This window comes from Diplotaxodon limnothrissa, linkage group LG20, assembly GCF_057381915.1.
Source record: "Diplotaxodon limnothrissa isolate DT_005_m linkage group LG20, D_limnothrissa_male_GT1.1, whole genome shotgun sequence".
Taxonomy (NCBI): domain Eukaryota; kingdom Metazoa; phylum Chordata; class Actinopteri; order Cichliformes; family Cichlidae; genus Diplotaxodon; species Diplotaxodon limnothrissa.
In genome coordinates, this window is record NC_140615.1 from 5,622,123 (window position 1) to 5,649,594 (window position 27,472).

The 27,472-nt window shown below is 42.2% G+C and overlaps 2 protein-coding genes across 2 annotated transcripts; both read left to right on the forward strand.

The window, feature by feature from the left end:
• The first annotated feature begins 1,896 nt into the window (after positions 1–1,896).
• Positions 1,897–10,465, forward strand: gpr157 (G protein-coupled receptor 157). The gene is made up of 4 exons (XM_085344971.1): positions 1,897–2,426; positions 7,448–7,661; positions 9,697–9,891; positions 10,216–10,465. The coding sequence occupies exons 1-4, from the start codon at positions 2,044–2,046 to the stop codon at positions 10,420–10,422; spliced, it is 999 nt and encodes a 332-aa protein (XP_085201097.1). The 5' UTR covers positions 1,897–2,043; the 3' UTR covers positions 10,423–10,465.
• A 7,906-nt stretch (positions 10,466–18,371) lies between these two features.
• On the forward strand, positions 18,372–27,279 carry LOC146610387 (solute carrier family 2, facilitated glucose transporter member 5-like). Its single transcript, XM_085343770.1, has 12 exons — positions 18,372–18,437; positions 18,541–18,639; positions 18,725–18,885; positions 18,965–19,089; positions 19,180–19,332; positions 19,435–19,560; positions 20,356–20,543; positions 20,673–20,783; positions 20,882–20,983; positions 23,519–23,594; positions 23,816–23,943; positions 25,856–27,279. Exons 1-12 carry the CDS (start codon positions 18,393–18,395, stop codon positions 26,078–26,080), a joined length of 1,539 nt encoding a protein of 512 aa, XP_085199896.1. The 5' UTR covers positions 18,372–18,392; the 3' UTR covers positions 26,081–27,279.
• The last annotated feature ends 193 nt before the right edge of the window (positions 27,280–27,472 follow it).

Sequence of the window (27,472 nt, forward strand, 5' to 3'; positions counted from 1 at the left end):
CGCACAAACAAAAAGAAAGTGGATATGATTAATTCTTGATTTATGTGCCTGATATTTTATTTGTGACATATTGCTGCTGTAGAAAAGGAGCATTATAAATAAAGTTAGATAAATACTGATTTATATATTTTCCTCTTTCCTTACTTAACACAAGAATTTTGTAATAATGCAAAAGTGTTGCAGAAAGGCCCTTTGGACTACATTTAAAAAAGAACACTTTTTATTTAGTGCATGATGAGAATATTTCTGTGTGACCAAAGACGACCTAATGTGTGCAGATGAGTCAGGTGCACATTAATTTAGGCTTTCTCACACACACACACACACACACACACACACACACACACACACACACACACACACGATGTTCTTCTGATTTTTTCTCCACTCTATCTCAGAATCTCTCACCGTTATTGTTGATGCTCGATACAAAACAGTGTCTTAAACTGTCTGTCGATGGTGTGATTCAGGCGATAATGCAGATGCCGAGTTGGCTGCAGTCTGCAAGGGAAAAAAGACAAAGAAAAAAAAACCCCAATGTTCTGCTGCACTGCTGCAAACACTAAAACAAGGGGGTTGCAGGTTTTTCTGGGCTGCAGTAATGCAGAAGCAGTAAAAGTCCTGCTCTGACACAAGGTCACCGCTCCGAGGGCTCTAAACCGTTTTACATCACACTTCTTTGGTAAACTGCAAATCACAAGGCCACCAAAGAATCATCAGCACTCGGGACAGGAGGCAAGCCAGATGTTAGTTGTTAGCTTCTCCTTTATTTCTGTGCACAGTGAACTCGTCGCTAATAGAAATGTAATTTCAGGCAAAATTATGCTTTTATTTAAAAATGAACTTATTGCCCCAGAAAGCTGAGATTCCAACTCTTACTGCAGGATGGGTTACCGTGAATTCACTCTTTAAAAAATTAATTGGTCCTTTGTCTACATTTAAATTCACCCATGAAGGCTTTTATATTCATGATCGGGTGTTTTAAATAACTAGTCATTTAACCCATGCTTCAGATTTAATCACTTTCACACATTTGCAGCTTTTTCCCTTTTTTGTATACCTGAGGATTAATACAGGGAGGTTTTGGATACACAATTTTAAATGCTTTTTTTTTTTTACCTTGCAAAGAAGAATGAAGTGAAACCATGAAAATATTTGTTAGATGCAATCTATGTCCTGTAGTTTACAAGATCATCAAATAATTCAAATAAAAACATTTCAATGTTTCAATTTTCTGCTGCCCATCATGTTCACAGCTGATGTACTTTTAAATTATGTTTTGTTTCGCTTTTATTTATTCAGTTCCTCTGTGCTCTTTGATGACACTTCTGCTTTGGTGCCACCACCTATTCATGTGTTTTGATTGCCTACTTTGCAATACTGCACTTTCTGAAGCCAAAATTCAGTCACTTTTTATCAACTTCTACATACATTTATATAAAAATGAATGCGTCTTGTTATTCAATGCACTTGCGCCAGATTATATTTATGTGAAGTGTATCTTTTTTTTTCCATGTACAAAATAGTTATTAAAATAAAATCAGACGTCATTTTCTAACCTGAGCAGCGAATCCTTTTATGCGAAACCATGACAGGAATGGGGAAGCGGTTTCATCATGCTGTCATGTGCCGTGTGCGGTACTTTATGTCAAAGCTGGACAGCACAAACTGAGACAATTACACTCAAAAATAGACCCTTTGAGTGCCTGCAGGTTACCAGCTGACTTAACTTCTGCTTTGGGTTCCGGTTGGTGAGGGGGCGGCGGGGAAGGAGGGCTTTAAGCTGGGTGAAAAGTTTTGCTTGACTCCCTTAAAAGCAGTAGAAGATTTTTTTTTGTTTTGTTTTTTTCAAGTCATGTGGCTCGACTGGACGGAGTGTTTTTAAACCGTCGCCTGGCCTTAAGGGAAAATAATGTGGAGAGCCCCTGGGAACATCCAGAATAAAACCAGTGCGCTCGGCCGGGAAAAGAAAGGTGTTTACAAACAAACAGAGACTGCGGTGTCCGCGAGACGACTGCAGCTCGTGCCTGATCGCGCTACACGATGGCAAACGCGACTCAGACTCAGACCGAGGTGTATCTGTTCGAGCAGGTGATCGTGCTGTTCTCGTGCGCGCTATCTTTCCTGGGCTCCTCTCTGATTATCCTCACCTACATTATTTGGTCGGATTTGAGGACAACTCCGAGGAAACTGCTGGTTTACCTCTCGGTGTCTGACTGGCTCTCCGCCGTCTCCTACGCCTTCGGAGTGTGGAGCGTCTTCCGCACAAACTCGGCGGAGTGCGTCGCTCAGGGAGCGATTTCCACTTTCGCCAACACCAGCTCCTTCTTCTGGACCGTGGCCATCGCCGTTTACCTGTACGTGTTCATCGTGAGGGCCAACCAAAGAGTCGCTGACAGCCTCGTGTTGGTGTTCCACCTCGTCAGGTAAGCAACCCGCGGAGTGTTATCTGTTTACTAAACCTGCTCCGGTGGTACCTGCGCCCTGAAGCATCTTGGGATTTCGGCAGTTGCCCCCCCTAAAGTTGAGTTTACGTCATATTTTCTGAGATTTTGAACAGTGACTTGTTAAAAGCTGCACATTCAAAACGGCTCCTTTAAACTGAGAATTAGACCACAAACACAAACCGCTTTGGCTCACTTAACGTGCATCTACTTTATTTTGTAACACTCTGAAAGTTGGCGCAAAACTCCAGTCTACTGCCAAGCTACGTCCTGACGTTACACCGCATAACGGGGTGACGTGCTGACATCACGGTGGGACCTAGTGAGTTTTCAAATATTAACCATGGCGTTATTGGATCAGTTCACGTGACGAGTGTTCATAAATCAGCTGATGCATGACACGTGCTCACTTGTTTTCTCACCAGCTGGTGTTACCAGGACAACCTGGATCCTCCGTGTGTGTTTCTCTGGATAGGAACACTGAATAAGGGACTCCCTACAAATCCATTACACCAAGGGTGTCAAACATAAGGCCCCGGGGGTCAGAAATGGTCAGACAAAGAATCCAATCTGGCACACATTTTGGATTCTAAATGAATAAAATAGGACTTTTTTGTGAATTAACAAAAACTTCCAGCTTTATAATTACAGGACAGTCTGAGCAATGAGCTACCAGAACTTTTTCTGTCATTTAAAGCATTTATTTTGTACACTTCAAGCCTACAGAGTTGTCCTAACTCAGGGGCCGATCTACAGGGGGGGCTGTAAAGCCTTGCCTCATTTGTATTTTTAAAAAGTTTATGTTTACTTAGAAGAGATAATGATACAATAAATACTTTCAAAGCGATATTTTGTTAACACCATTTAGGTATGGGGGATTTTCCACATACTTCACTGAAAAGGCATTTACACGTTTGTGCTGTGGTTAGCACTGCTGCCTCACAGAGCGAGGGTCCTGTGTGGAGTACGCATGTTCTCTGCGTGCCAGCGTGCTCCAGCTTCCCATCCACAAACATACAAGTCAGGCTAACTGGTGATTCTGAATTAGTGAGTGTCTCTGTGTGTTTGTCCTGCAATAGATCGCCGTCTGAACTGTGCCTCGCCTTTTTTTTTTCACTACCAGCAAAAACAGAAAAAAGAAAACACCCCAACTTAAAATGTATAACTGACAACATTCAGTCATACTGTCAGAATTTCTGTTACTGAAACTGGTGATTTATTTGTGGATGAATGAGTTCAATAACAGCCAAAAAGACAATATTTTATTTTCAAAGCTTTTCATTCATCCCACTCTTCCTCTTCCTCACATTCATTGTTTTCTGGTTTCATGGTCAAAAACATCCCCAACATGTCCACCCTGCTCTTTTCTTCCGTAGAACAAAACATTTTTTGTTTTTTCTTATCAAAATTCCTTAAAATCAATCAAATTGAGTCTGTACTATGCAGATATAAGATAAGATAAAGACAGAACTTTATTAATCCCTCGGGTGGATTCCTCTGGGAAATTCGGTTTCCAAAGCACAGCACCAACAGAAGTTACAGAATGTGAGCAGAATACCATATATACACATATATAAATACAGAGACACATATAAATAAAGAATATACAAAAGGGATAAATAGAATAAATAGGAATAAGAATACAAGGGAATTGCACATTTCAAGTATTGAAGTCTATTGCACCGTTGGTTATTAACAAAAAGTATTGCACAGTGAAAAGGCACTACAGCTTAGTTGTCCCCCCCTCCTTTGTCCTCCTGTCTCCCCTCCCTCTCCCCTCCAGAGAGGAGTTAAACAGTCTGATGGCGTGTGGGACAAAGGAGTTTTTAAGTCTGTTGGTTCTTGTCTTTGGGAGAAGCAACCTGTCACTGAACAGACTCCTCTGGTTGTTTATGGTCGTGTGCAGAGGATGCCCAGCATTGTCTATAATGTCCAGCAATTTTTTTTAGTGTCCTTTCCTCTGCCACTGTCACCAGAGTGTCCAGCTTCATGCCGACCACAGAGCCAGCCTTCCTGATCAGTTTCTCCAGCCTGGATGAGTCCCTCTTTGCTGTGCTGCTCCCCCAGCACACCACAGCATAGAAAAGTACTCCAGCAACCACCGACTGGTAAAACTTCCTCAGGAGCTTCCTGCAGATGTTAAAAGAGCTCAGCCTCCTGAGGAAGTAAAGTCTGCTTTGGCCTTTTTTATACAGGTGCTCTGTGTTGCATGACCAGTCCAGTTTGTTGTCCACCCACAGCCCGAGGTACTTGTACTTGTTGACCACCTCCACCTCCTCTCCCTCTATCTGAACCGGCAGTGGACCTGCTCTGGACCTCCCAAAGTCCACAACCAGTTCCTTAGTCTTTGAGGTGTTGAGTTGCAGGTGGTTTGTGTGACTCCAAGTTCCTCACCAGACTTCTGTACTCCTCTTCCTGATCATCCCAGATACACCCCATGATGGCCGTGTCGTCTGCAAACTTCTGGATATGGCATAATTCAGAGTTGTAGCAGAAGTCAGAGGTGTACAGGGTGAAGAGAAGAGGGGACAGCACAGTTCCCTGTGGTGCTTTATGTCATTTTAAATCAGCAGCTAATCTCGCCTTCTTTTCACATCATGTGCTATAGTGACCATTTGCTAGAAAAGGAGGTCTCACCTTCAAATGATGCTTGGTGGGGACTCCCACTCCTTATACAATTCTAACAAGCTTGACAGTCAATATTAGGTATGGCTGCCTTTATTCTTCACCATAGTCTGAGCTGTCTTAGGCAGCTTTCTTGTAATTTCTTTAAGTAGTCTTCAGGAATAGTTCTCCAGGCTACTTGAAGGACATTCAAAGCTCCTCTCTGGATGTTGGCCACCTTTAGATGGTCACACACTGCTTTAATAATGTTGAGGTCCAGCTCTGGGGAAGCCATGATTGATAGTGAACCATTGTGTGTTATTCTATCCAGGTATGCTTTTACTGGACTGGTGTGGTGTTTGAGATTATTGTTGTGAAAAACGAAGCTGTGGCCAGTCACATTCTTCAGACGGCATTGCATAACAGATCAAAATCTGCCTGCACTTTTCTGTGTTCATAATTTAATCAGTTTAACGAGATCTCCAACGCCACTGGCTGAAATGCAGCTCCAACCATGATACAGCCTCCGATCTAGATGACTGTTGACCCTCAATGTTGTGTAGACACTCTTTCCTGACCTCCTCCACACATACTGAAGATGACACGAGCCAAACATTTCATATTTGTATTCATCACTCCATAAGACATGTTGCCACTGATTTTTCACTCCAGTTCTTGTGTATTTTGGCTTTTTCACTTTGTTCCCTTCCTTAAAAATGTCTTCTTAACAGTCACCTCTCCATTGAGACCATTTCTGGTGAGGCTTCAGTGAAGAGTAGAGGAATCAAATGAAGGACCAGATGCATTCTCAGGCCCGTTTTTAAGGATGTGACCTTCAGACACTGTCCTTCTGCTGTAGATAGGTTTTAGGCCTGCCACTTCTTCTTTTGTCCTCCACTCATCCAGTTTCCCCATTTTCTTTGAAGGACACACTGCACACCATGCTGAGAGGGCATGCATTTTTGGATTCTAAATTAAAAAAAATAGGACATTTTTGGTGAATTTTTATAGTTACAGGAAAGTCTGGGCAATGAGCTACCAGAAAGATTCATTTTTTACAATTCAAGCCCAAAGAGTCAGGGGGAAGGGGGCACCATGTCAAGTTTTCTACTAATAAATCTCTGGGAAATAAAAACATTTTTCATCCCTAAAGATATAAAATATATAAGATATAAAATGGGTTTGTTTGTTTTTTTGCAAACTTGTCTGTTATGTGTAGACACAACACTTTTTCATCCCTTGAGTCACGTGCTTTTTTTGTGCTTGAATGACTCATAGGTTATTTTTAAGTAGCTTAAGAAGTGAAAAAACAACAAAAAACGCATTCCTCTGAAAATGGTCAGGTACACGGACTGGACTGAAAATGGGTGAAAAAACAGCCAATGTCCAAAAAAAAATAAAAAATTTTGGAGGATGCTCAGAAAGCCTGGAGACCTATTGCTCAAGAGTACTTTAAAAATTCCAAGAAAATCTGGCTCCTCTGAAGTAAAATACAAAAAAATGAGGGGTGACTCAAGATTTTTACACAGTACTGTGTGTCCACTTTATTGACAAGCAGTTATTTCATTACTCATGTTTGTGCTTCAGATATATTTCTTTATTAACATGTCAATTTTGTAAAAAATGTAACAGCTAAAACAAATGTGTTTATTTTAGTGGTTCACTGTTTCCACTGTAAAAACAGCAATCAAACATGCGGAGCCTCCCAGTGTGACGACCCCTTGTAGTGTTTTATTTTTTTATTTTACACATTTTAATCCTTGTTGTCCACTTTCCTTCTGCACGTTAATGATTTGTCCTCACTGATTGTTAGCGAGTTGACTCACTGTGATGTACCATCGTTTAATTGATCTATTTTTGGACACGGGAACATTTTCACCCATGGGTATGGCTCACTGCAGTGTTTGCCGTTGTCATCCTAACAATCTCTCTGTGAGTTCTCAGATACTGCAATGAACTGGAGATCACACAACAGAGGCATTTATGGAGGCTTATATACACTAAGACACACGCACTGTCTTTTTGGTATTTATAAAGGTCTGCTGCTGTGTATACTGCAATGAAAATCTAGTAACCTTTTAAAGTGGTGTTATAAGAGGAGAAGTGCTTCATGGGGGGGCGGGAAACTAACGAGCGCTGCAAACAATGCAGAATTCATTTCGTGGTTTTATCTTCTTCAACAACAGAACTGGCCGTGACTCTGCAGTTTGCACCATGTAACACACAAAAGCCTTAAGCACAAGATTACTATCACACACTGTCACATGTCTTTGCTGCAAGTGTTGGTGTCATGCCCGTCAAACATTTACATAAAAACCTCCAGTGGAAAAGTTTAAAAATGTGACTCTGACCTTCGGAGCTGTTGTGTTTACTCTCCGGACCCTTGTTTTGTGTTCCAGCTGGGGAATTCCTCTGGCCATCACTATTGCAGCTGTGAGTCTCAACAAGATTGGTTACGATGCGTCAGAGGTGTCGGTGGGCTGGTGCTGGGTCAGGATCAACGTTCAAGACCGGGTCCTGTGGATGCTGCTGACTGGAAAGATCTGGGAGTTCTTGGCGTACCTCACCCTCCCCTTCCTCTACATCCTGATCAAGAGGCACATCCACATAGCGGTGAGGAGGACACCAGGGACCTCATTCATCAGTCATGTGTACACAGAGCTTTGTGACTATTTGAATATGTCACTTTGCGTTCAAAAATCTGTTTACACATTAAGAACCACAACAAACCTGCAGATACACAACTCTTTTTCCTGCCAAGCATTAAAATCATCCTTCTTAATACTCCGGTACTCAGTACGAGCGATCCACAGTGGATCTGTTATTTACATTCATCTGTAATCAGCCAGAACCTTTGACCTTTATTGGAAATCTGCTGGTGATCAGCTGTTTTCAGGTCGACAGAGTGAATCATGAACGAGTTTCTTTATTCATTAAAAAGCTGATCTCAAACTTCCCCTCTTGCCTTCTGCATTATGATTAATATCATAGTCAGAGAGTGAAAGAGACACTGTTGTCTTCAGGGGGAAAAACCCAAAATGTATTGGCCTGTCATTATTTGCATTTAGTCTTGGAAAGCTAAAATCATCACCTGGGCATAAAGTGGAAATACAGTTTGTTTAAAACATTCTGGCTCATAAATCATTTCAACCAAACAACATACTGATCACAGCCTGAAATCTTCTATAGGAATGTATGCACAGAATATCAATACATCCCAGTTCCTGTATCTGTGACTCAGACTTTCAGCAGTTGAGCATTAAAGGAACTGATTTGTTTCCCCTAGAGGATGACAGGAAACTTTATCCCTAACACGCTAACTATTATGAAACACACTACAGAGGTAGTCAGACTGTGGATGAAATCATTCTTTGTTATATTGCACTTTTATCCTAACAGAAACTTTCAGTCATGGGAAAAAGAAAGTTCAGTTTTACATATCAGGACATGTTAAGACAATCATCTGGTCCTGAGCAGGTTAAAATGAAGTAAGCAAAACCCCAGATGAACAACAACGCATAACATACAGCTCCATGTCGTTATTTAACAAAAACTGGCCAAAAATGAAGAAACGGCGTGAGAATCTAATCACACGATTACCGCGTCCATAAAGAATTAGGAGGGTAAGTAGCAGCCAGGAATTCCTCATCAAATGTACTGGAATAATGGTTCTTCATCAAGTGTGTGCACCTCTGTGAAAGCAGAAGTTTTGTCAGTGTGCAGGTGTGGATCACCTCATGACAGCTGCCAGTATTCCTAAGAATGAATGTCCCAGAATATTCATCCCAAAGTCAGACCGTGCATGCTCAGAGAAACTGCAACAAAAAAAACCCCAAGAGACTCTACAGGCCTCAGTTAACATGTTAAACGTTAAAGTTCATGACAGCACAATTAAATAAAGACTGAACAAATATGGCTTGTCAGGAAGGGTTAACAGGAGGAAGCGTTTTCTCTAAAAAAGAACATGGCACCACGGCTTAGTAATGCAAAGTTGCACCAAACATGCACAATTGCAACCAAACACAGCATATCAGCACTAACGAGTTATACCAACCACAGTGGTGCATGGGTAATGATTTGGGCTTGTTTTTCAGCCACAGGATATTGGCAGCTTGACGTCACCGAGTGAACCATGAACTCCTCTGTATAAAAGTATTCTAGGGTCAAATCTGAGGCCATCTGTCCGGATGCTAAAGCTTGATCCAAACAGGTTCATGCACAGAGGCAAATCTCCAACAGAACAGCTGCAAAGGTCCAGTCAAAGTCTAGATTCCAACCTTACTTAAGAGAGCTGTGCATGAACAAATGCCCACAAACCTCACTGAGCAGAAGCACCATTGTGTAGAAGATTGGGCCAAAACCCTCTACAATGATATTAGAGACTGATAAAGTCACACAGAAAATGATTACTTCAACTTCTATTAAAGGTGGTTCTATAAGCTACTGAATCGCGGGATGTACTTAGTTTCTGCAGTTTGGCTTGTTGTTTTTTAAAAAAAACAAAAATGATATAGTGTAATGAAAGGGTTTCTGTATCTCCCTCAAATATCTGCCTAGTAGTGTGAAAGTTATCTGATGTTCTTGATGACACATTTTCTCTCTTTCTTTATTTCCTTTTAATGGTCTCACTCTTGATGCTCTGACGCAGCATGCAGCCCTCTCTGAGTACCGTCCCATCTTGGCCAACAGGCCTCCCGCCCACTCCTTCTCCTCCATGGCTGATGTGAAGCTCACGCTCATCCCCATCATCTTCATCGTCTTACGCATTTGGAGCACGGTGCGCTTTATCCTGCTGCTAGCCGACTCAAGTGTCAGACAGAACCCAGCGCTGGTCACGCTGCACGTGAGTTTACGCTTCTTTCTCTTTTTGCCTTTTTAAAAAGTAACAAAGCATTTTCAAAATACTGTAAATTTTCCTTTTAAATGGCTTGAAAATGAAATGAAGCCTTTATGATGTTTGGACTGTTTTATTACATGATAGTGCCACTGTAAGTGTGCATAAAACATTTTTACGCACTATGAACACGATGATATAAATGAAAATGTGTTGTTTTATTGACCGATAAAACAAGCATTTGCCATCAAAACTCATAAAGACTTTTTATTTCTCTGGAATAAGCCATCATGATGCCCTCATCTGAAACCCCTCTTTCGTCTGATCCCACAGGGGATTGGCAACACCTTGCAGGGAGCAGCCAACTGCGTCATGTTCGTCTTGTTCACTCAGCCGATCCGCACGCGCCTCTGCGCCGCGCTCACATCCTGCTCCCAATGTCGAGCAGAGGCGCAGCGCCCGCACAGGCTGCTACCCGAGCAGGACGCAACTGCCCGGAGAGAAGAAGACAGCACTGAACGAGGCCACGCCGACAGATGAGACTTTGTTTGGTGCAATGAGAAGATGAAGGCAAAGCAAAGAGGCTGACATGAAGGGAGGAGGAGTTCTCTACTTCACCTCGAGCCCTCATTACACAAAGTGCTCGTGCGATGGCTTCTTGAGGTTCTGCAGGAGCATGCACTTCTGTGTCATGTGTCTGCACTGTGGGTGATGGGGTGTTGCTGCCTGATTTTATGTTATTTACACATAAGGTGAAGCATTATTTGCATTTATTGTTCTGTAGGTCACATGGGTAAAGTGTTTTGTTTGGTTTTTCTTTGGGTTGGTGTGTGTTGATGATTTCACTTCCCCTTCCAAAGAAAGTGAAGGAGGTCTGAAGGAGCTCTGCTTATCATGTACTGTACTCAGGTTAACACTGTGAAGGATTTTTGTTGTTGTTTGTTTTTCTAGTATCCGAGTATTGTGAATTTGGGGAGAAACTTTTGTTGGCCCGGTTATGTTACAAACAACAGAGAAACAGGTAAAGCTTTGTCGCTTTAGGTCACAATTATACTGTAATTTTTTGTGTTTTTCTTTTTTGTATCATTAACAAATGTGGCCAGAAGCTCTAAATACACTACTCCTGAAGCAAAGACAGGAGCAATGCATTTACTCACATCTAAAGAGCTGTGCATTATTCTAACTGTTAGCTTGACTTCTCTTTCACTGGAGATACTATATTGTTACATTTTTGGGTAGATGATCATCATTTTCTATTTAAAGGAATAAATACATGATCAACTTTGCTCTAACTGCTGTTCTCCTTTTACTTTTAAAACTCTTACTTATTTCCCAAGGCATTAGTTTCAACATCTTTCAGACACCGGTTTCATAAGATTGGCAGCTTCTGTTGTGTCACCATAATTAGCATGATTACTATCACCGTGGTCAAATTTATGTTGTTTTTTTCTTCTTTTTTTGCATGATCTATAATCACATGTCATCCTTCCTCTTTCAAACTCAGGCTTCACTCATGAGCCTCACTTCTCCTTTGAGCTGGTGGCTCTTGTTCGCCTGACTAAAAATGCAGGCTGAATGCATTACTAATGATGAGTGGGTGAACCCGGTGCCCTGATTCTACTTCCCAAAGTTTCGAAATATTGGTTTAAAATTCACAGCGTACTTGCTCCAGCATTTTTATTTTCTTTGTGCTTTACTATGCACATGCAAAGGAGCGTGGGGATAGTTCCCACATATTATTTCTAGTTGCACTTTTTATACGCTTTAAACTGTACAAATAAACAGTTTTCTTTGAGCTAAAAAGTCTTCCATCCATCCATTTTCTTATCAAAACAGGCTTGCGCTGTGGCTTGAGCCTATGCCAGCTGACGGTGGGTGCACACAGAGTACACCTCGGAAGGGTCACCAGTACATCACAGGCCTAACTATATTTTCCTCCAATCAAATTTTTATCTGAGGTCTAAAGAAACGGGACACAGTGCAGAGTTCATTCTCTAAGACCATCAATAACCAGATACCATGTCTGGGAAAATGCAGGTAGTGAATGTTGTTTGTGCCAATGACATCTAAAATAAACAGCCAATAAATAGTTTTTGTCTTTTATCCTTGTGGATGGAAGAGGGCGTACAGAGGAGCAGCACTTAACGTATTTCCTGCGGGAAGTAATGTGTTGTGTCAGTTCAGGGATTTGGCTGGCATTGAAGTGACTTGAGTCAGGAGGGGGCCGCTTAAGAAAGACTTTTCTGCTTTCTGCCTGCTTAAATTCATTAAGAGAGCCTGTGCTACAATACCAGGGGTGACCATTCACCAGTAAACTTAACTTGGAGGGGGGGTAACACAGGCAGTGTCATTGGTCCCGGGAGCCCATTCTCAAGCACGTTGTCCACCACAGGCAATAAATTAGCAGTGGCAGTGTTTAGTGTGTGAGCAAAAAGGCGGCTACTGAGTTCCCAGCGAACGTGCACTTTGTTCTGGCATTACTCGTCGCATTAGCGCCACCAACTGTTTACTGCTGGGACTACTAGCAATGCAAATTTTCTGCGTGGAGCTCCCATTTCATAATATAAGGGGAACAAAAATCTACCAAGAAGATTACATTCAAAAGTCTCTCATGTGAGAGACTTTTGAATGTAACACTTCCATGTTTAATATGAAACAGTCTCTTCAGCACAGTCTGCAACCTGTTTCGTCTCAGCAACTTTTAGACTGGGTTTTATCATGTTTGTCTTTGGGATTAGAGAGGAACAGCACTGCAGTGTTAAAGGCCCGAAGCAAACAAGGTAGACCTGCTACACATGGAAGTGTTGCTTGCTTCAAATACCGCTGGGGTGTGGAGGTTGGATAATGTAGGCCACCTGCAAGAAAATGCGCAGAGGGGGATGGAGAAAAACAAAAAAAGACAAATAAAATACCGCAGGAGGGGAGCAGCAGCTGTTGTTTCCTGGGTCAGCAAGCCTACGAGGTAGTGATGGGTCGTTCGCGAACGAAATGGCTCTTAGAGCCGGTTCTTTGACGTGAACGACGCGAGCCGGCTCCTTATCGCGAGCCGTCACGTGTTTTGTTTTGTTTTTTTTTTCTTTCTCTCAGCCTCTCTCTCGCACTTTTTTTCCGCTGCACTCTGCAAGCGAGCCTTGTGCTTTACGCTGGGCAGAGGGGGGGAGGGGCGGTAGTTACACTCAGTAGCACAGGAACAGAGCCAGAGAGAGAGAAAGAGAGGCAGGGACAACAACATTAGAAAGGTATAGTAATCATCCACAACTATTTTCGGTTGCAGATGATAAAGGATTCAGAAAGTTTATTCATGCAGGCCCATATGACAGAGAATATGCATGTTCTTTTTGTTTTCATATTATAATTTATATTTAATTGTGTTGTGGTTTGCAGTGTTTTGTGTTCTTTTCACTTTAAATTTGTGAAAGGAAAAAAGCTGAAAATGTAAATAGTTAAAACTTGAAATGTGAATAGTTGATTTTTGTATTATGTGATTTATTTATTACATTTTATGTGGAGTGAATAAATAAAAGTATATTTACGGTGGCCCCTAGAGACAAAGCACATACAAACTTCAAATCACGTACGAACTCTGAAGCATGTACAAACTCCAAAACACGTAAAAACTCCAAAACACGTAAAAACTCCAAAACACGTAAAAACACGTACAAACTCCGAAGCACGTAAAAACTCAGAAGCATATAAAAACTCAGAAGCACATAAAAACTCAAAACACGTACAAAAGACAACAGAAGTGCTCCAGGATGCTGGGCGCAGTGTTGAGCCTTTGTTATCTTGTGGCTACACAAGCCAGCAAGTACCAACGACCAGATTTGGTGTGTGGTAGTAACAGGTAAATGAACTTTTTTTTAAATTATTTGAATATATATGAGTGCCTGTGTATAAATACACAAACAATACACACATTCTTTCAATTGTGTAATTTAAGTGATCTAGTAGCTCTGCTTTGGAAGTTCAGTTCATGCTAGAAATGTGTTTTGGAGTTTGTACGTGTTTTGTCTCTAGGGGCCACCGCATATATTTATATATAAACATATATAAATAAAACCACTTTTTTTACGTTAGTAATTCCTTTTGTGCATAATTTTATATTATTGTTAATAATAAATTAATTAAAGCAACAAAACAACCTGAAGAGCCGGTTCGGAGCCGAAAGAGCCGGCTCTTTTTAGTGAGCCGAACCGAAAGAGCCGGAACTGTAAAAAGAGCCGGAAGTCCCATCACTACTACGAGGGGCTGTTGACTCCTGGTTTGCATCTGTGCTCTCTCCCCAATTGGTGGTGGTGGTGGTGGGGGGCGAAGAGGAGGTCTGGAGTGTCACCACCGTGCACACCCCCTCATACCTCTAGAAAATTTTGGTCCAATCAGTGCAGTGCAACCATCGATGGAAATTACATGGCGACACGATGGTCCTAACCTGCTCCTTCTCCTGTGAAAACCAGAAAACTCTGTCTCCTCATTATTTGTATGTATAACTATGCAGTAATACAGCTGAACGGTGAACTGATATTAATATGCACGAAAACCAAGGCTGCTATTGATTGATTTATTTGTTTAAAGAAGCAAAACAAGTCATTTTAATATCTGACAAGTTTCCCCACCCCACACCTTATACCCCAACCACCCCCAACCCATTTGCCTCACAATGGTTTGGTCCGTTGCCTACACGCTCACATCCACGCAGTCATTTGGAAGTTTGTCGTGTGGGGGTATTTCTACAAGTGTGTGACTGGTGGCTGAAGTCCAGTAAGTACTTTGCAATTATTTACTTACAAACGATGTTTGGTCAGACATTTATTGTATTTTATTTTATTTTATTGCACTTTACTCCTCAGAAGAATCAAACACAATTACTGTTTTGTTGCATATTTTTAATTAGCTTTTTTTTTTTTTTTTTAGCTTAATTTTAAAAAGCGGTTGCCATTTTGCTACCGAGGCAGCCGCATGTTTAGGAAAGAAGGAGCTGTATCTACAAAACCAAAAGCAGCTTTTTGAACACAAACACGAGGAGGATGCAGAATGCTCTGATGATACTTTGACCCATAGTCCATGACAGTAATGCTATTCATTTATTTCTCTGTTTTTGTGATTGTGTTGCTTTTGTTGATCTCTTTGCACAGGGAAAACAAAGAAGCCATCAGAGGAAGAAAATAACCGTTTTAAAGTCCATCAGCTCTGTCACAATGTTTTTGGACTGATCTCACTCAGCAGGTAGGTTTCAGCCACACTGACGTGAAAAAGTGTTATTTATTAATAGGACATCCCAGGATTGGTTACTTATATTGGTAAATGTTTTAATTGTATAACATGCAAGGTTGAATGTATTTGTAACTGCTTGTAAAGTTGTTTTGGAAATGAATGAAGTCTGAACTGTATAACAATTGTGTAATTATCTATGAGTTTGTGCGGTTCTGCTTTATAGCACGCTAGGTAAGATTTGAGCTGAGCTTTTGTTACCTAGTGGCTACACAAGCCAGGAAGTACCAACGACTGGATTTGGTGTGTGGTAATAACAGGTAAATTAACTTTTTTTTTTTTATTATTTGAATATATATGAGTGCTTGTGTATAAATACACAAACGATACACACATGCTTTCAATTGTGTAATGTAAGTGATCTAAGTAGCTCTGTTTTGGAAGTTCAGTTAATGCTAGAAATTTGTTTTGGAGTTTGTATGTGTTTTGTCTCTAGGGGCCACCACATATATTTATATATAAACATATATAAATAAAACCAATTTTTGAGCATAATTTTATATTATTGTTAATAATAAATTCATTAAAGCAACAAAACAACCTGAAGAGCCGGTTCTCTAAAAAGAGCCGAAAATCCCATCACTAGTCTGAAGACCAGCAAGGATACCCAACGGATTTACTTTGCCAAATGGATCATCACGGCCTTGCCGACAACAGGCACCAGGCCCCGCCAAGTAGTCACCGGGAGTGAGCTGGTACATACCTGAGCGCCCAGCCCCGGACACCAAGAACCACCAACGCACCGACCCCTGAGGGCATCAGTTACCGGCAGGGAGTGTGGTGAGGAGAGACAGGCCTTTGGAGGGCCTGGGAGTTCCCAGAGAGGTGGAGTCTAAGACCCGACCTGACATATAGACACAGACACAAACATGCATTCCCACCCTCATGCACACATATACAAATACTCAGCACTCACCCAACATAGGGATAGACATACATGGACACTGTACACACAATCACACTCCCCAAACAAACTCTATACCCCGGGTCCAGGTACCCTCGCCCCTGGAGGGGGAAACGGCACCTAGACCCAGGAGATGTTACCCTTTCCCCCGGGATGGAGGCAAGCAGACCGCCCCAGGCTCCGCAGCAGGAGGGAGGCCCCGCATCCCAGATCCCAATCGGACGGCCAACACCTCCTTCCAGCCCCCCCGCCCCGAAGGCCAGCAGAGAACAGGGGTGTGTGAAGACTCCAAACCTCCCTCCTCTTGCTCATGTGTAGTGTTGCTGCATGTTGTTCTAAGGTGCATTTAAAACACGGGAGAGCATGGTGCTGCTGCCAGAGAGCAGCAGGTGTTAGCACGGTCCCTCCCGAGAACCCTCAATGTCTACATGGATTTAAAATTGAGAGGTGGGCACCGGCGCCAGAGGTGGGGTTGAATACACAGACCGTCCACTGGACGCCGTTTTTTCTTGTTTATTGACACTCAGTAGTTCCTTCAGTCACTCTGGTGACTCATTGTGAATAAGGGAGCAGCTGGAAGTAGCTTTAGCTTCATATGACTTCTTATGTAATGCGTCCTCTGTGTTAAAGCACAAGGTATTGCACAAAACCTGGAATGGAGCTCAGTGATTTCCAGGCCACTTCTAAGAAAACTGGTTTTTGGTCTCCCTTCATCACTCCGCTCTTAGAAAACCTCCTGGAATTGTCAGCAAACCAAAGCAAGAGATTTTTTTGTTGTTGTTGCAACCCTCACAGTAACACCTTCACATATCTCCACAACACTGTCATTATCATGATAGCATTTTATTACGGCAGTGTTGTGTGCATGTTTCTGTGCTGATATGTGCATGTTAACCCCTTGAACTGACTGTAAATCTTTTTTTAAACATGGGAGTAAGGTTTTAAACTGGAAGTGAACCTGCACTTTATCCACTTTACCACCTTGGTGGGATGCTACCAGCAGCAACAATAGCTCCACTAGCTTCTTTCACCGTGATATGAGCAAAAGAAGTGACATGTAACCAAGTGTAACCTAATAAAGGTTACACTTGGTTCTATATGTAAACCCCCATAATGTTAAAATTTATGCTATCAAAGCACCATAACCCTGCTCCAACCTTACTTCAAGGCCTTAACCTTTCACTTCCAGACCACAGCTTTTTGCTGTAGTTTTACACTGATAATGTGAACAATGTAGAAAATGTCAGCATCTTGATACGAATTGAGGGAGGTTGGTAACAGTCTCCATAATTTTTGCTCGTCTGAGTAGCTGGAATTCTTTTTATCACATCTTATGTCAGATTTGTTAAAGTTTCAAACTCTTTGACTGCCATCCAAGCCAAACCTCTTTGTATCCAAAGGAGTAAAAGGCATCATTTGCATGTTTTAAAATCTAAAATGAACCTGTTGATGAAACCTGTTACTTTATGTAAATAATTCTATTTAAAATAAAAAGAGTTTTCTCTAAAACAGCAAATTTAAAATAGCGCAACTGTGTAGTAAACATTTACTGCTTTTTATTACCTTCATGTATAAAAACAAACTCTGGTTTCATTCATTTTATTTCAGTAAAACTCAGTCTATTCTTCCAAGACTGCCTCAGTAATAGTTTACTCTGAGCAGAAGTAGTTCTGAAATGTAATTGTTTGCTTTTTTTCTTTGGTTTGTTTGTTTGTGCTTTGAAGCAAGTAACATCCAGCTCCAGGAGCAAATAGCCTCAGGGGCGTTGTATCGACAAGCAGGCTCGGCTTTAGAGATAAGAGATGATGGTGTGCATGACAGATTTCTGACAAAGCAAACATTTGGAAAAAGAAATGTTTACAGCTGTGGTGTTTGTGCAAGGGCGAACAAACAAACAGTTTTTTAGTGTCATCGATGAGAGGTGCAAGCAGATAAACCTTTCAAACTGTTTGACAGTAAATGCTGAAGTTGTTGCTGTTGTATTATTTTAATAAATCCATCTGATGCAGTGCAGCCTGCGCGTGGATCAGCAATAAAGATGCGTTATCCTTATCATTTTTTTCTTTAATGACACCTGCATCCACTGATCCTGTTTAGTCAAGGATACAGTGCAATATAAGAGTTAGATATCAACATTCAAGTAAGCTTTTAATCTTTCAGGTGTATTACATTAAAAAAAATTAACCAGAGAGCACAGTCAGCAACATGAGTGCGATAACCATAAACCAATGCCACGCTCTCTAATCTGGTGTCCAAAGGGCAGGCAGGATCCAGTGGGCAGTAATAATAAAGTGTGCTGTTATTACTGCTGAAAGTGACAGCGAGCCCAAACACGGCCATGGCGGACACCGAGGAATGGGGAAAGCCTGTGGAGAGGAAAGGGGTGAGTTACAGTCCACGTGTGATCACAACCATGGTCACAATTTTCTTTTCTGACTTTTCAAATAGCGCTCTGATGTTGTCCCCCTCTCCCCAACAAAAAACAGAGGCTAACTGTAGTCCTGGTGCTGGCAACACTCATAGCTGCCTTTGGTTCGTCCTTCCAGTACGGCTATAATGTCTCTGTGGTCAACTCTCCATCGCAGGTAAGCTGATTAAAGAAAGAAAAGCTTGAATGGAACTCGCTGGGAAGATAATTCGTTCCTATCAGTGCTCTCCTGCTCTTTTCAGTTCATGCAGCAGTTTTATAATACAACCTACATGGAGCGTTACCACAGCCCGATGGAGGAGAACGTCCTGACTCTGCTGTGGTCTCTCTCCGTGTCCATGTTCCCTCTCGGAGGCTTCTTCGGCTCTCTGATGGTGGCCCCTCTGGTCAACAAATTTGGGAGGTGAGAATCTGCTTTATTCCACGTGTAGTTTAGCATGCTCTGCATGTTTCTTGCAACTAATGCTTCATCCCTGCTACAGGAAGGGCACCCTCCTCTTCAACAACATCTTCTCCATCGTCCCTGCTATAATGATGGGAGTCAGTGAGATCGCCAAGTCCTACGAGATCATCATTGTGGCCAGGTTTATAGTAGGCATCTGTGCAGGTCAGCTCCCGAATTTAACAACAGCCCAGGTTAAGGATCAGGCGTGATCAGGCGGTTTAGCTTCACCCATGCATGCTTTCCCATCTGCAGGTCTCTCTTCCAATGTGGTGCCCATGTATCTGGGTGAGATCGCTCCCAAAAACCTGAGGGGAGCTCTCGGCATTGTTCCGCAACTCTTCATCACTGTTGGGATCCTCTGCGCCCAAGTGCTGGGCATTAGAAACATACTGGGAAACAGCACAGGTAGTTAAGTTTGTACATGTTTGATCATTTATTCATCAGATGCTGAGACATGGTCTTAAGAATAAGTTTAAAAGCGTGTCTGTGTTCCTTGTGTGTGTCCAGGCTGGACCCTCATGCTGGGCCTTACTGGTATTCCCGCCGCGATTCAGCTCCTGCTGCTCCCCTTCTTCCCTGAGAGCCCCAGGTACATGCTCATCCAGAATGGAGACGAGAAGAAAGCAACGAAAGGTAAGAAAGTGCGATGTCATCAACATAAAAAAAGCATGGTTCATAAAAAAATCACACCTAACAGGCTTAACGTATTCTGTTCATTTAGACCATATTCTGTAGAAGGTATCCCTCTGAAGTTTAAGAGAAAATGACAATTTTTCCATCGTATATGTCTCTTGTACAGAATGTATCCAATCTTCCATTGTTGGTGGTTCAGGCTTAAGCCATCTCCTCGTAAGGGGCTTTTTACTCGTAGGCAGTAGGATATACAAACGTCTTCTATCATTAGAATTCAATTTATCCACTGGTGTGTTACACAAAAATCTCAAAGGTTAAAGGGAAAACAAATGAAAAAACATTTTGTAGACGTTCGTGGATTAGAGACCAGTACTGGCGAATAACTTTGCAATCCCAAAAGATATGGAAATGGTTAGCTCCATCTCCCCCACATCTCCAACAAGTGTCACCAGTTCCCCGGTATCTTTGTTGAGCAGGGTTGATGAAAAATCTCTGTGGTGAGCCGTGGTCGGCGGTGCCGTGCGGACGCACCTTCACGACATCCGCAATCACACCTGCCTGTTAAAACACAGGGACTCGGGTTGGTGAATGATGGTGGTGTTCCTGCAGCCGTGGAATGAATAAAGATGGCTCTCAATAACAATCTGTGGTCCCACCTTATTCACACCACACTGGTGCCGAAACCCAGGGTTTCACCATCATCATCACCACCATCATTCACATTTCGCACATAACTACACTACACATCGAAGATAAACTGAGCATTTATGGCACTGTATGCATTTCCACTCTTAGCACTGCAGCGCCTGCGTGGGTGGGACGACGTGGACAGCGAGCTGTTGGAGATGCGTCAGGAGGACCAGTCCGAGAAGGTCGAAGGTCACCTGAGTGTGTTCTCCCTGCTGTCCCAGCGCTCTCTTCGCTGGCAGCTGATCTCCATAGTCGTCATGAACATGGGCCAGCAGCTGTCGGGTGTCAATGCGGTGAGACGTGCCCATCCAGTTGTCCTCGTCCCTCACACAATAACTCAGGATGCATGACAACATCTATGTTCTTGCTTATTCACAGGCTGTCGTGTTATAACCATAATGCATTTCTCTCTTTTCTCTCAGATCTACTACTATGCCGACAGCATATACGGCTCTGCAGGAGTCAGGGAGAGTGACATCCAGTATGTCACAGTGGGAACGGGAGCAGTGAATGTCTTTATGACCATAACTGCTGTAGGTACCCAGCAAAGCTGAGGAGAGGAGCTGTTTGTGTGTTGTTTGATCATGTGAGATGGAGATAACCACTGTGAACGGGGGTTTTGTCATCCCAGGTGTTCATCGTGGAAGCCTCAGGTCGCCGCCTGCTCCTCCTCTGTGGTTTTGGGATCTGCTGCGGAGCCTGTGTGCTGCTCACTGTCGCACTCAACTTGCAGGTATGGTACAGACCTGTCAGCGCTACTAATGCCTGCAACCTGTCACTCTGCTGCCCTCTAGTGGTTCAGTTATTAGTTCCCCAACCTGGAAAGAATCAGAGGAGATTTGCAAGATCCTGTTTATGATCTCAGGATCAGTGGATCAGAGAGTAACGCCTCGTGAGATTGATTTAATTGCAGCTATAGTCTAAAAATGTACTAATTATAGTTAGAGGTGAGTTCGTAAATGTGAGCTGCTTGTAATTTTAACAGCATTTCACATATTATGCTTCTATGTTATGAATTTAAGTCATTTGACATTGTTCAGCATATTTTTGGATAACCAGGACACTCTTTTTTTTTTTCCAACAGCAGCCACCAAAATCCTCATTCCTACAAGGCTACAGCAACAGGCCTTTAAAATTTTCATCTTAATCTGTGTGATTTTAATTTTCTGCTCTCACCTACACTTTGTCCCCACTGGGTTACAGCTCTGTTGAATAATTAATTAAAAGCACTGAATAAAATTTAACATTATGAAGGCGTTAGTCCACTCCATAGTTTTAACCTCACTGCATTAAAATAGAGGCACTCTACTGTTGTTGAGACCACCACTGATTATGGCTTTTTTCCCCCACTCATCTTTCATGCATTTAACTCAGAGTGGACAGACTTTTGGCTTACTTAGAGTCCAGAACGTGGGTCCCAGTTTGAACCTGCACTGTTGCAAAGGCTTCTATTGTGGACAGTTAGTCAATAATATGTCAAACAGGTTTTTGTAGTTTTGCCTCTTTACATGTTTGTAAATGACGTATGAATCAAATACAAATTTTCAGATTTTACTCAAGTAGTTTTACGAAAACTTGTCCAATCGCTGTTCAGAAGTTGCATACGTTTTATACATAGTTGTACATATACTAAAACTGCAAAGCTGCTGTGCTTGGGTTGAGATTGGCCATCAAACTACTGTGAAACATTGTCTGAGCACTTCAAATCTGAGCACAGAGTATAGCCCTGTACACTTTACAGTTTGTCCTGTTACTTCTATCAGCAGCCATGTCAGCAACAAACGCCAGTGGTTTGGTTCAAGTCATTCATGCCCATGCCATAGCATTGCCTCCACCATGTTTGACAGATGGTGCAGTATGCTTCAGATCCAGAACTGTTTCTCTGCTTCTCCATTTTTTTTTTCTTCCGTCATTCTGGTTCATCTTGCTTTCATTTATCCCAAGATTTTTTTTTCCAGATCTGTGCAGGCCTTTTAGAGTTTAGTCTAATCTGGCCTTCCTGTTCTTGAGTGTAACCAGTAGTTCGCACCTTGTTATAAAACAGGGGACGGGAACTCCAGGCCTCAAGGGCCAGTGTCCTACAGGTTTTAGATGATCCAACACAGCTGATTTAAATGGCTAAATTACCTCCTCAACATGTCTTGAAGCCCTCCAGAGGACTGGAGGGCTTCAAACTAATCATTTGATTCAGGTGTGTTGACCCAGGGTGAGATCTAAAACCTGCCAGGGTTATTACCAGGGTGATATTATAAATCCTCTATTTCCATTCAGGAAGGTGTCTCCAGATTGTAGATGTTGAAACTGATATGCACAACGATGATATGGATTTTTTTTTGAAAGGATTAGTGGCTGTTGGCAGTAAATTAAACTTATATGTTATCAGTTTAATTTGTAAAAGGGTACAGGCCACACTTAACTATGCAACTGTTTGTCAGCTGTCTAATTACTTTTGTGTTTCCTAAAAATGAGACATTATATATAAAAACATCTCTGTCTCCATAGTGTAGTGGTTTATACATCTGACTAACAGGCCAAAGATCCCAGTTCAGTATAGGGAGGAGACCCAAATCCCTTTGGGATTGTGTCAAGAAGGGCTTCTGGTGTTTTGTTTTGTTTTGTTTTTTGTTGTTGTTTTTTTTTAAAAGCTAAACCAAACATCTGGCACATGATAAATAACAGGAAATTGGATTCAGGTGGGTGTGGAGACCCACATCTCTTTATGTTTGATTTAATTTCACCTGCACTTTATCCCCATGTTTTGGCCATTTCTGAAAAGCCACAGTGAGAACTCCTGCAGGACAGCTAAGGAACAGCAGAATCTGACATGATGACAGATTGGCAAAATAATTAAACAAGACGCAACCAGTAAAAAGCCAAAATAACAAACGGTGTCACTGTGCTACAGATTACCAGCCTGTAATCATGTTGTACGTCTAGGATTCCCATCATGGTCTGAGACAGTAAAGTGATATTTTGGCCCCTTTGTTTGCAGGAGCCATGACACCTGACACTAAACACTGACTATTAGAGAGAACCGCCAACGCAGTGCTGCCCTCCTTCAAACCTGCAACCTCACCTGGAGCCAATGTTTTCAGACAGGCGTCATTTTCAGCAGCAGTAAAGGCACAATTTAGAGACACAATGGAGAGTAGGCACATTAATCATCTGCCTTTGATCCTCAAGGCCTCCATGTGGAGCCGTTAATGTTGCTCCTGCTTACAAACATCAGAAGGAATAGTTACTGAGAGCTGCTTGTCTGTGTTCGCAGGAGACTGTGACATGGATGCCCTATGTCAGCATCGCCTCTGTCATCATCTACGTCATCGGACATGCCATAGGACCGAGTGAGTCTGTCTGAGTAGACCTGTTGGTATTTACACACATACTGATTACAGCAGGGCGCTCCATTAGCTGAAGTGTTGTTTAGATGTAACCAGGCATATAATCAAAGTTTGTACATCAGCACTCAGTTTGTTTGAGACATGAGCATCCTCTCTGACTGTGAAGACTGATGATGTCTGTCTCGAGTGTTTTGGTTGTGGTTAATTGCATTTTTGTTCTGCAGGTCCCATTCCTTATGTGGTGGCCACTGAGATGTTCCGGCAAACAGCCAGGCCTGCGGCGTTCATGGTGGCCGGCTCCGTCCACTGGCTCTCCAACTTCATTGTTGGCCTTGTCTTCCCCTTCCTCGAGGTTAGTTTCTCAATTTCTGCAGGCTCAGACTTCAGTGGAATTAGTTCCAGATGTTTTGTCGAGCATAACCAGCAAGGCAGTTCCCCCCACATCCTCACTGTAATGTGATCTTTTATGCCACTTAGAATTGGATTACTTTGATATTTTCTTTGCAATTTGCATAGATTTGCAGACAAGGGATTGCTTTTCTAAACAGGGATTAACCTGTTTAGAAAAGATTTAAGTGCACTCGTTTGCATTTCATCCTTGCAACACAAATATAAGAATTAAGTAAAGAATATGCTGCAACAAACAGTGCGTAAGAGAGGAGAGGATTGCAGTCAGGGTGGAGTGGCTAGAAATGAGTGTCAAGGATGATTTATAACAAGATAGCAGCAAGAGTGAAAGGGAAAGATTACAAGATGGTAGTGAGACCTGCTATGATGAATGGTTTGGAGACTGTGGTGCTAACAAAAAGTCAGGAGGCTGAGCTGGAGGTGGCAGAGCTGAAGAAACCAGCATGACCAGGATGGAGGGACAGGATTAGAGAAGAGTACATGAGAGTAACGGCTCAGGTTTTGCCGCCAAAGTTAAGGAACTGAACTGCTGTGGACATGTGCAGACCCTATATGGATATAGTTGACAAAGGATTTTGGAGATTCATAGATCTAGTAAAGAAGGAAATGAAGAGGGGTTGTGTGACACAGGAGGATGCTGGGGATAGGGTGACATGATACCAGTGAGTTGCTGTAGTGACCCCTAAAGTGAGTGGGCCAAAATGCTGACTTATACTGATTTGAATTGTACTCAAAATTACTGCCTCATGTTTATCTTTTAGCAAGATACTAACCTCAAGCCTCTGATACATATATTGGAGTGTGAGTGTCAGATAGAAAGCACTTCAGCAGAGAGAAAAAAGTCTTCATTGGAATGGGCAAATTAAGCGTTTTGTATAAAGTGCTTCGAGTGCTCAGGTAAAGTAGAAAAAGTAGATTTCAGATATATTTTTTCCTTTTACAACATTTTCCTAATGGTTCAGCACCAAGTTTGATTCAGGTATCAAACTGAGAACAACATTTTAAAAAATCAGTTGGTTCCTCCTGTTTATTATTGATTGCTGTCATGCTAGAGAATGCAGTTTGGACCTATCACTCACCTACCTGATGCACACTCCACCTTTAGGTGACACTTAGAATATTTCTTGTGCATGTGAAGAAAAGAAGGAGTTTATTTTAGGTGGATGGTTTAGTGTTGCTGGCTGCTGAACTAGTCAGGAACAGTTTCTGTGTGCAAAGCTGGCTTGTTGTTTGACTCACAGTAAACAGGGCAGACTGGAGCCAGGGGTGATCAAATCAGCTGATTAAAACAGGCAGGCAGGTGGGAAGCTGGTGGATCTAAGCACAAGAGAACAGTGTTGGTTTCGGTCATCGAGTGAAGTGGGAAAAACTGGAAAGGGAGTGGCTCACCTACTCCTCGTACACAAACACAGACAGAGAAAACAAAATAAGAGGAGGACAAGAAGAGGCACAACATAGGGAATGAGGAGGAGGAAGATACATGAGGAATGCAAACATGCAGAGAGTGCCAGAAACATTTTTTACTGCATTTACAACGCCTGAAACATAATGTCGGAGCTTGAATATTATAACACCAGAAAACATATTGTAAAATCTTAAATGAGGAGACATTATGTGTAGGAGTTTTCACTGAATGACGTGATCTTAGATATAAACATAAGCTTCATCTCATGTTTACTTCCTCTTACATGTTTAAACCTGAAAGTGTAATCAAGGGAAGAAGATGCTTGTGAAACATCTATAAAGAGCAGTGTTTCACTTTTGACCTCACCTTGTTTGCTCTGTTTGTCTTCCTGACATATTTACATTTCATGTCGAGGACCCAGAAATCACATTTCCTCTCCTTCTCTCCCCAGCGAGGCCTGGGCCCCTACAGCTTCATCATTTTTGCCGTCATCTGTCTGGTCACCCTGATCTACATCTGGCTGGTGGTGCCCGAAACAAAGAAGAAGACCTTCCTGGAGGTCTTCCAGATGTTTGCAAAGAGGAACAAAGTGGAGTTAAATCTGGGTGATGGCGATCTGCCGCTGAAAGAGCTCAAAGAGAGCCCACAGGATGCACAGAAGGCCACGCCCTTCTGAAGAAAGAAGGAGAACATTGATAGAAGAGGAAGTATTCGCTGCGGGTGTGGAGCGAGGGAGTGTGTGTGTGGTAGAAGACTTGACAGTGTTTTAATTTTAGATGCCTCTGTGTGCCTTTTCTTTGTATTTGCGCCTGCAGATGTTGGTAGATTTTCATGCAGGCTAAGGTTTGCTGTGAGTCGGTGAGTGCACTAGATGCAGCGTTAAGGACGTGTGAAGGAGTCAGTGAGCAGACAGCAGGTCTCTTGTAAGCTTTTATTGATGACATATGAATGCAGTACATGGCTCAAGCTGTGACGTCTTTTTAATATTGGCCTGTAGGCGCCTTGAAAAGCATTTTGTCCTTTGTAAAACATACCATGAACCCTTCACCAACAATTCAATCAAATCCCCAACATCAACAGATGATATTCTGCCTTGTTGCAGCATGTTGAAGCTCATACAAACAGAAGCATCAGGAACATCTGTACTGACTGTCCAGCTGCACCCCTCCGTACATGCTCAGTTTTGGTCTGGCCAAAGCATAACTGCCAGAATCTTTCTCCTGGAAATTGAGCACCAAAGGAAACAAAGAGCCAGTTTCTGAGGACAACAGAAAAAAAGAATCAGGCTGGAGAATCACCAATCTAACTTTAATTGCATGTCAATATCAAATTTTAAAACCACCCACCATATCTGATAGACCTTGAATTGTGAAATCCACCTAAAGGAAAGAAAAAGGAAAGAAGCAAACACTGCAAAGTGAATACAGCCATCCCTTACATGTAGATATGTTTGGCAGCTTGTAAGATGAGCAAGCACCCGAATGACTGTCGTCAATGGATGTTATCAAACACAGTCCAGAGGATGCCCTCGTAGCAGGGCGGAGTGGTGAGGGAGCCCTGAAGAAGCGCTTCAGATTCTCAGGGAGCATTGAGCGGACATCAAGGTTGGATATGTTCTTGGACTGACCTGTGAGGGTTACACAAACACCACGTTAAACTAAACCAGTGAGTTATGGCTCAGCTAGAGGTCACATTTGGATTCTGACCCCAAGTAGAGCAATGTGGGGTTTTTCTTCTGTTTGTTTGTTTTTGTGGCATACTTGATTTTCTTCAAGTTTGCAATAAAATCACTATAGTAGGTGTTCTCAAAATGGCCATCCTGGAAAGAAAATAAAACAAAGCTGTGTAACATTGATGCTTAAAGTTTCAGTGAAAAGAGATCATTGTGACTTGATCCCATAAATGCAGGCTTTAGAGGATTATTACAGTTTTTTAGGATCTGTGTTGCTTTAAGCTTTATCATTAAATTGTATTTAACATACTTAAAAGGCACTGATACAACCAAAACTCCAGATTTATTGACCTGTTTTCTAAACAGCTAGAAACCAAAAAAAAGTTGATTTTTTTT

Excerpts from the sequence above, each read along its gene's own strand:
- gpr157 (XM_085344971.1), top strand. The coding sequence starts at position 2,044 with ATGGCAAACGCGACTCAGACTCAGACCGAGGTGTATCTGTTCGAGCAG. Across the intron at positions 2,427-7,447 it reads TTGGTGTTCCACCTCGTCAG|CTGGGGAATTCCTCTGGCCA; the intron begins GTAAGCAACCCG and ends TTTGTGTTCCAG. Across the intron at positions 9,892-10,215 it reads CAGCGCTGGTCACGCTGCAC|GGGATTGGCAACACCTTGCA; the intron begins GTGAGTTTACGC and ends CTGATCCCACAG.
- LOC146610387 (XM_085343770.1), top strand. The coding sequence starts at position 18,393 with ATGGCGGACACCGAGGAATGGGGAAAGCCTGTGGAGAGGAAAGGG. Across the intron at positions 19,333-19,434 it reads CATACTGGGAAACAGCACAG|GCTGGACCCTCATGCTGGGC; the intron begins GTAGTTAAGTTT and ends GTGTGTGTCCAG. Across the intron at positions 20,784-20,881 it reads TCTTTATGACCATAACTGCT|GTGTTCATCGTGGAAGCCTC; the intron begins GTAGGTACCCAG and ends TTGTCATCCCAG.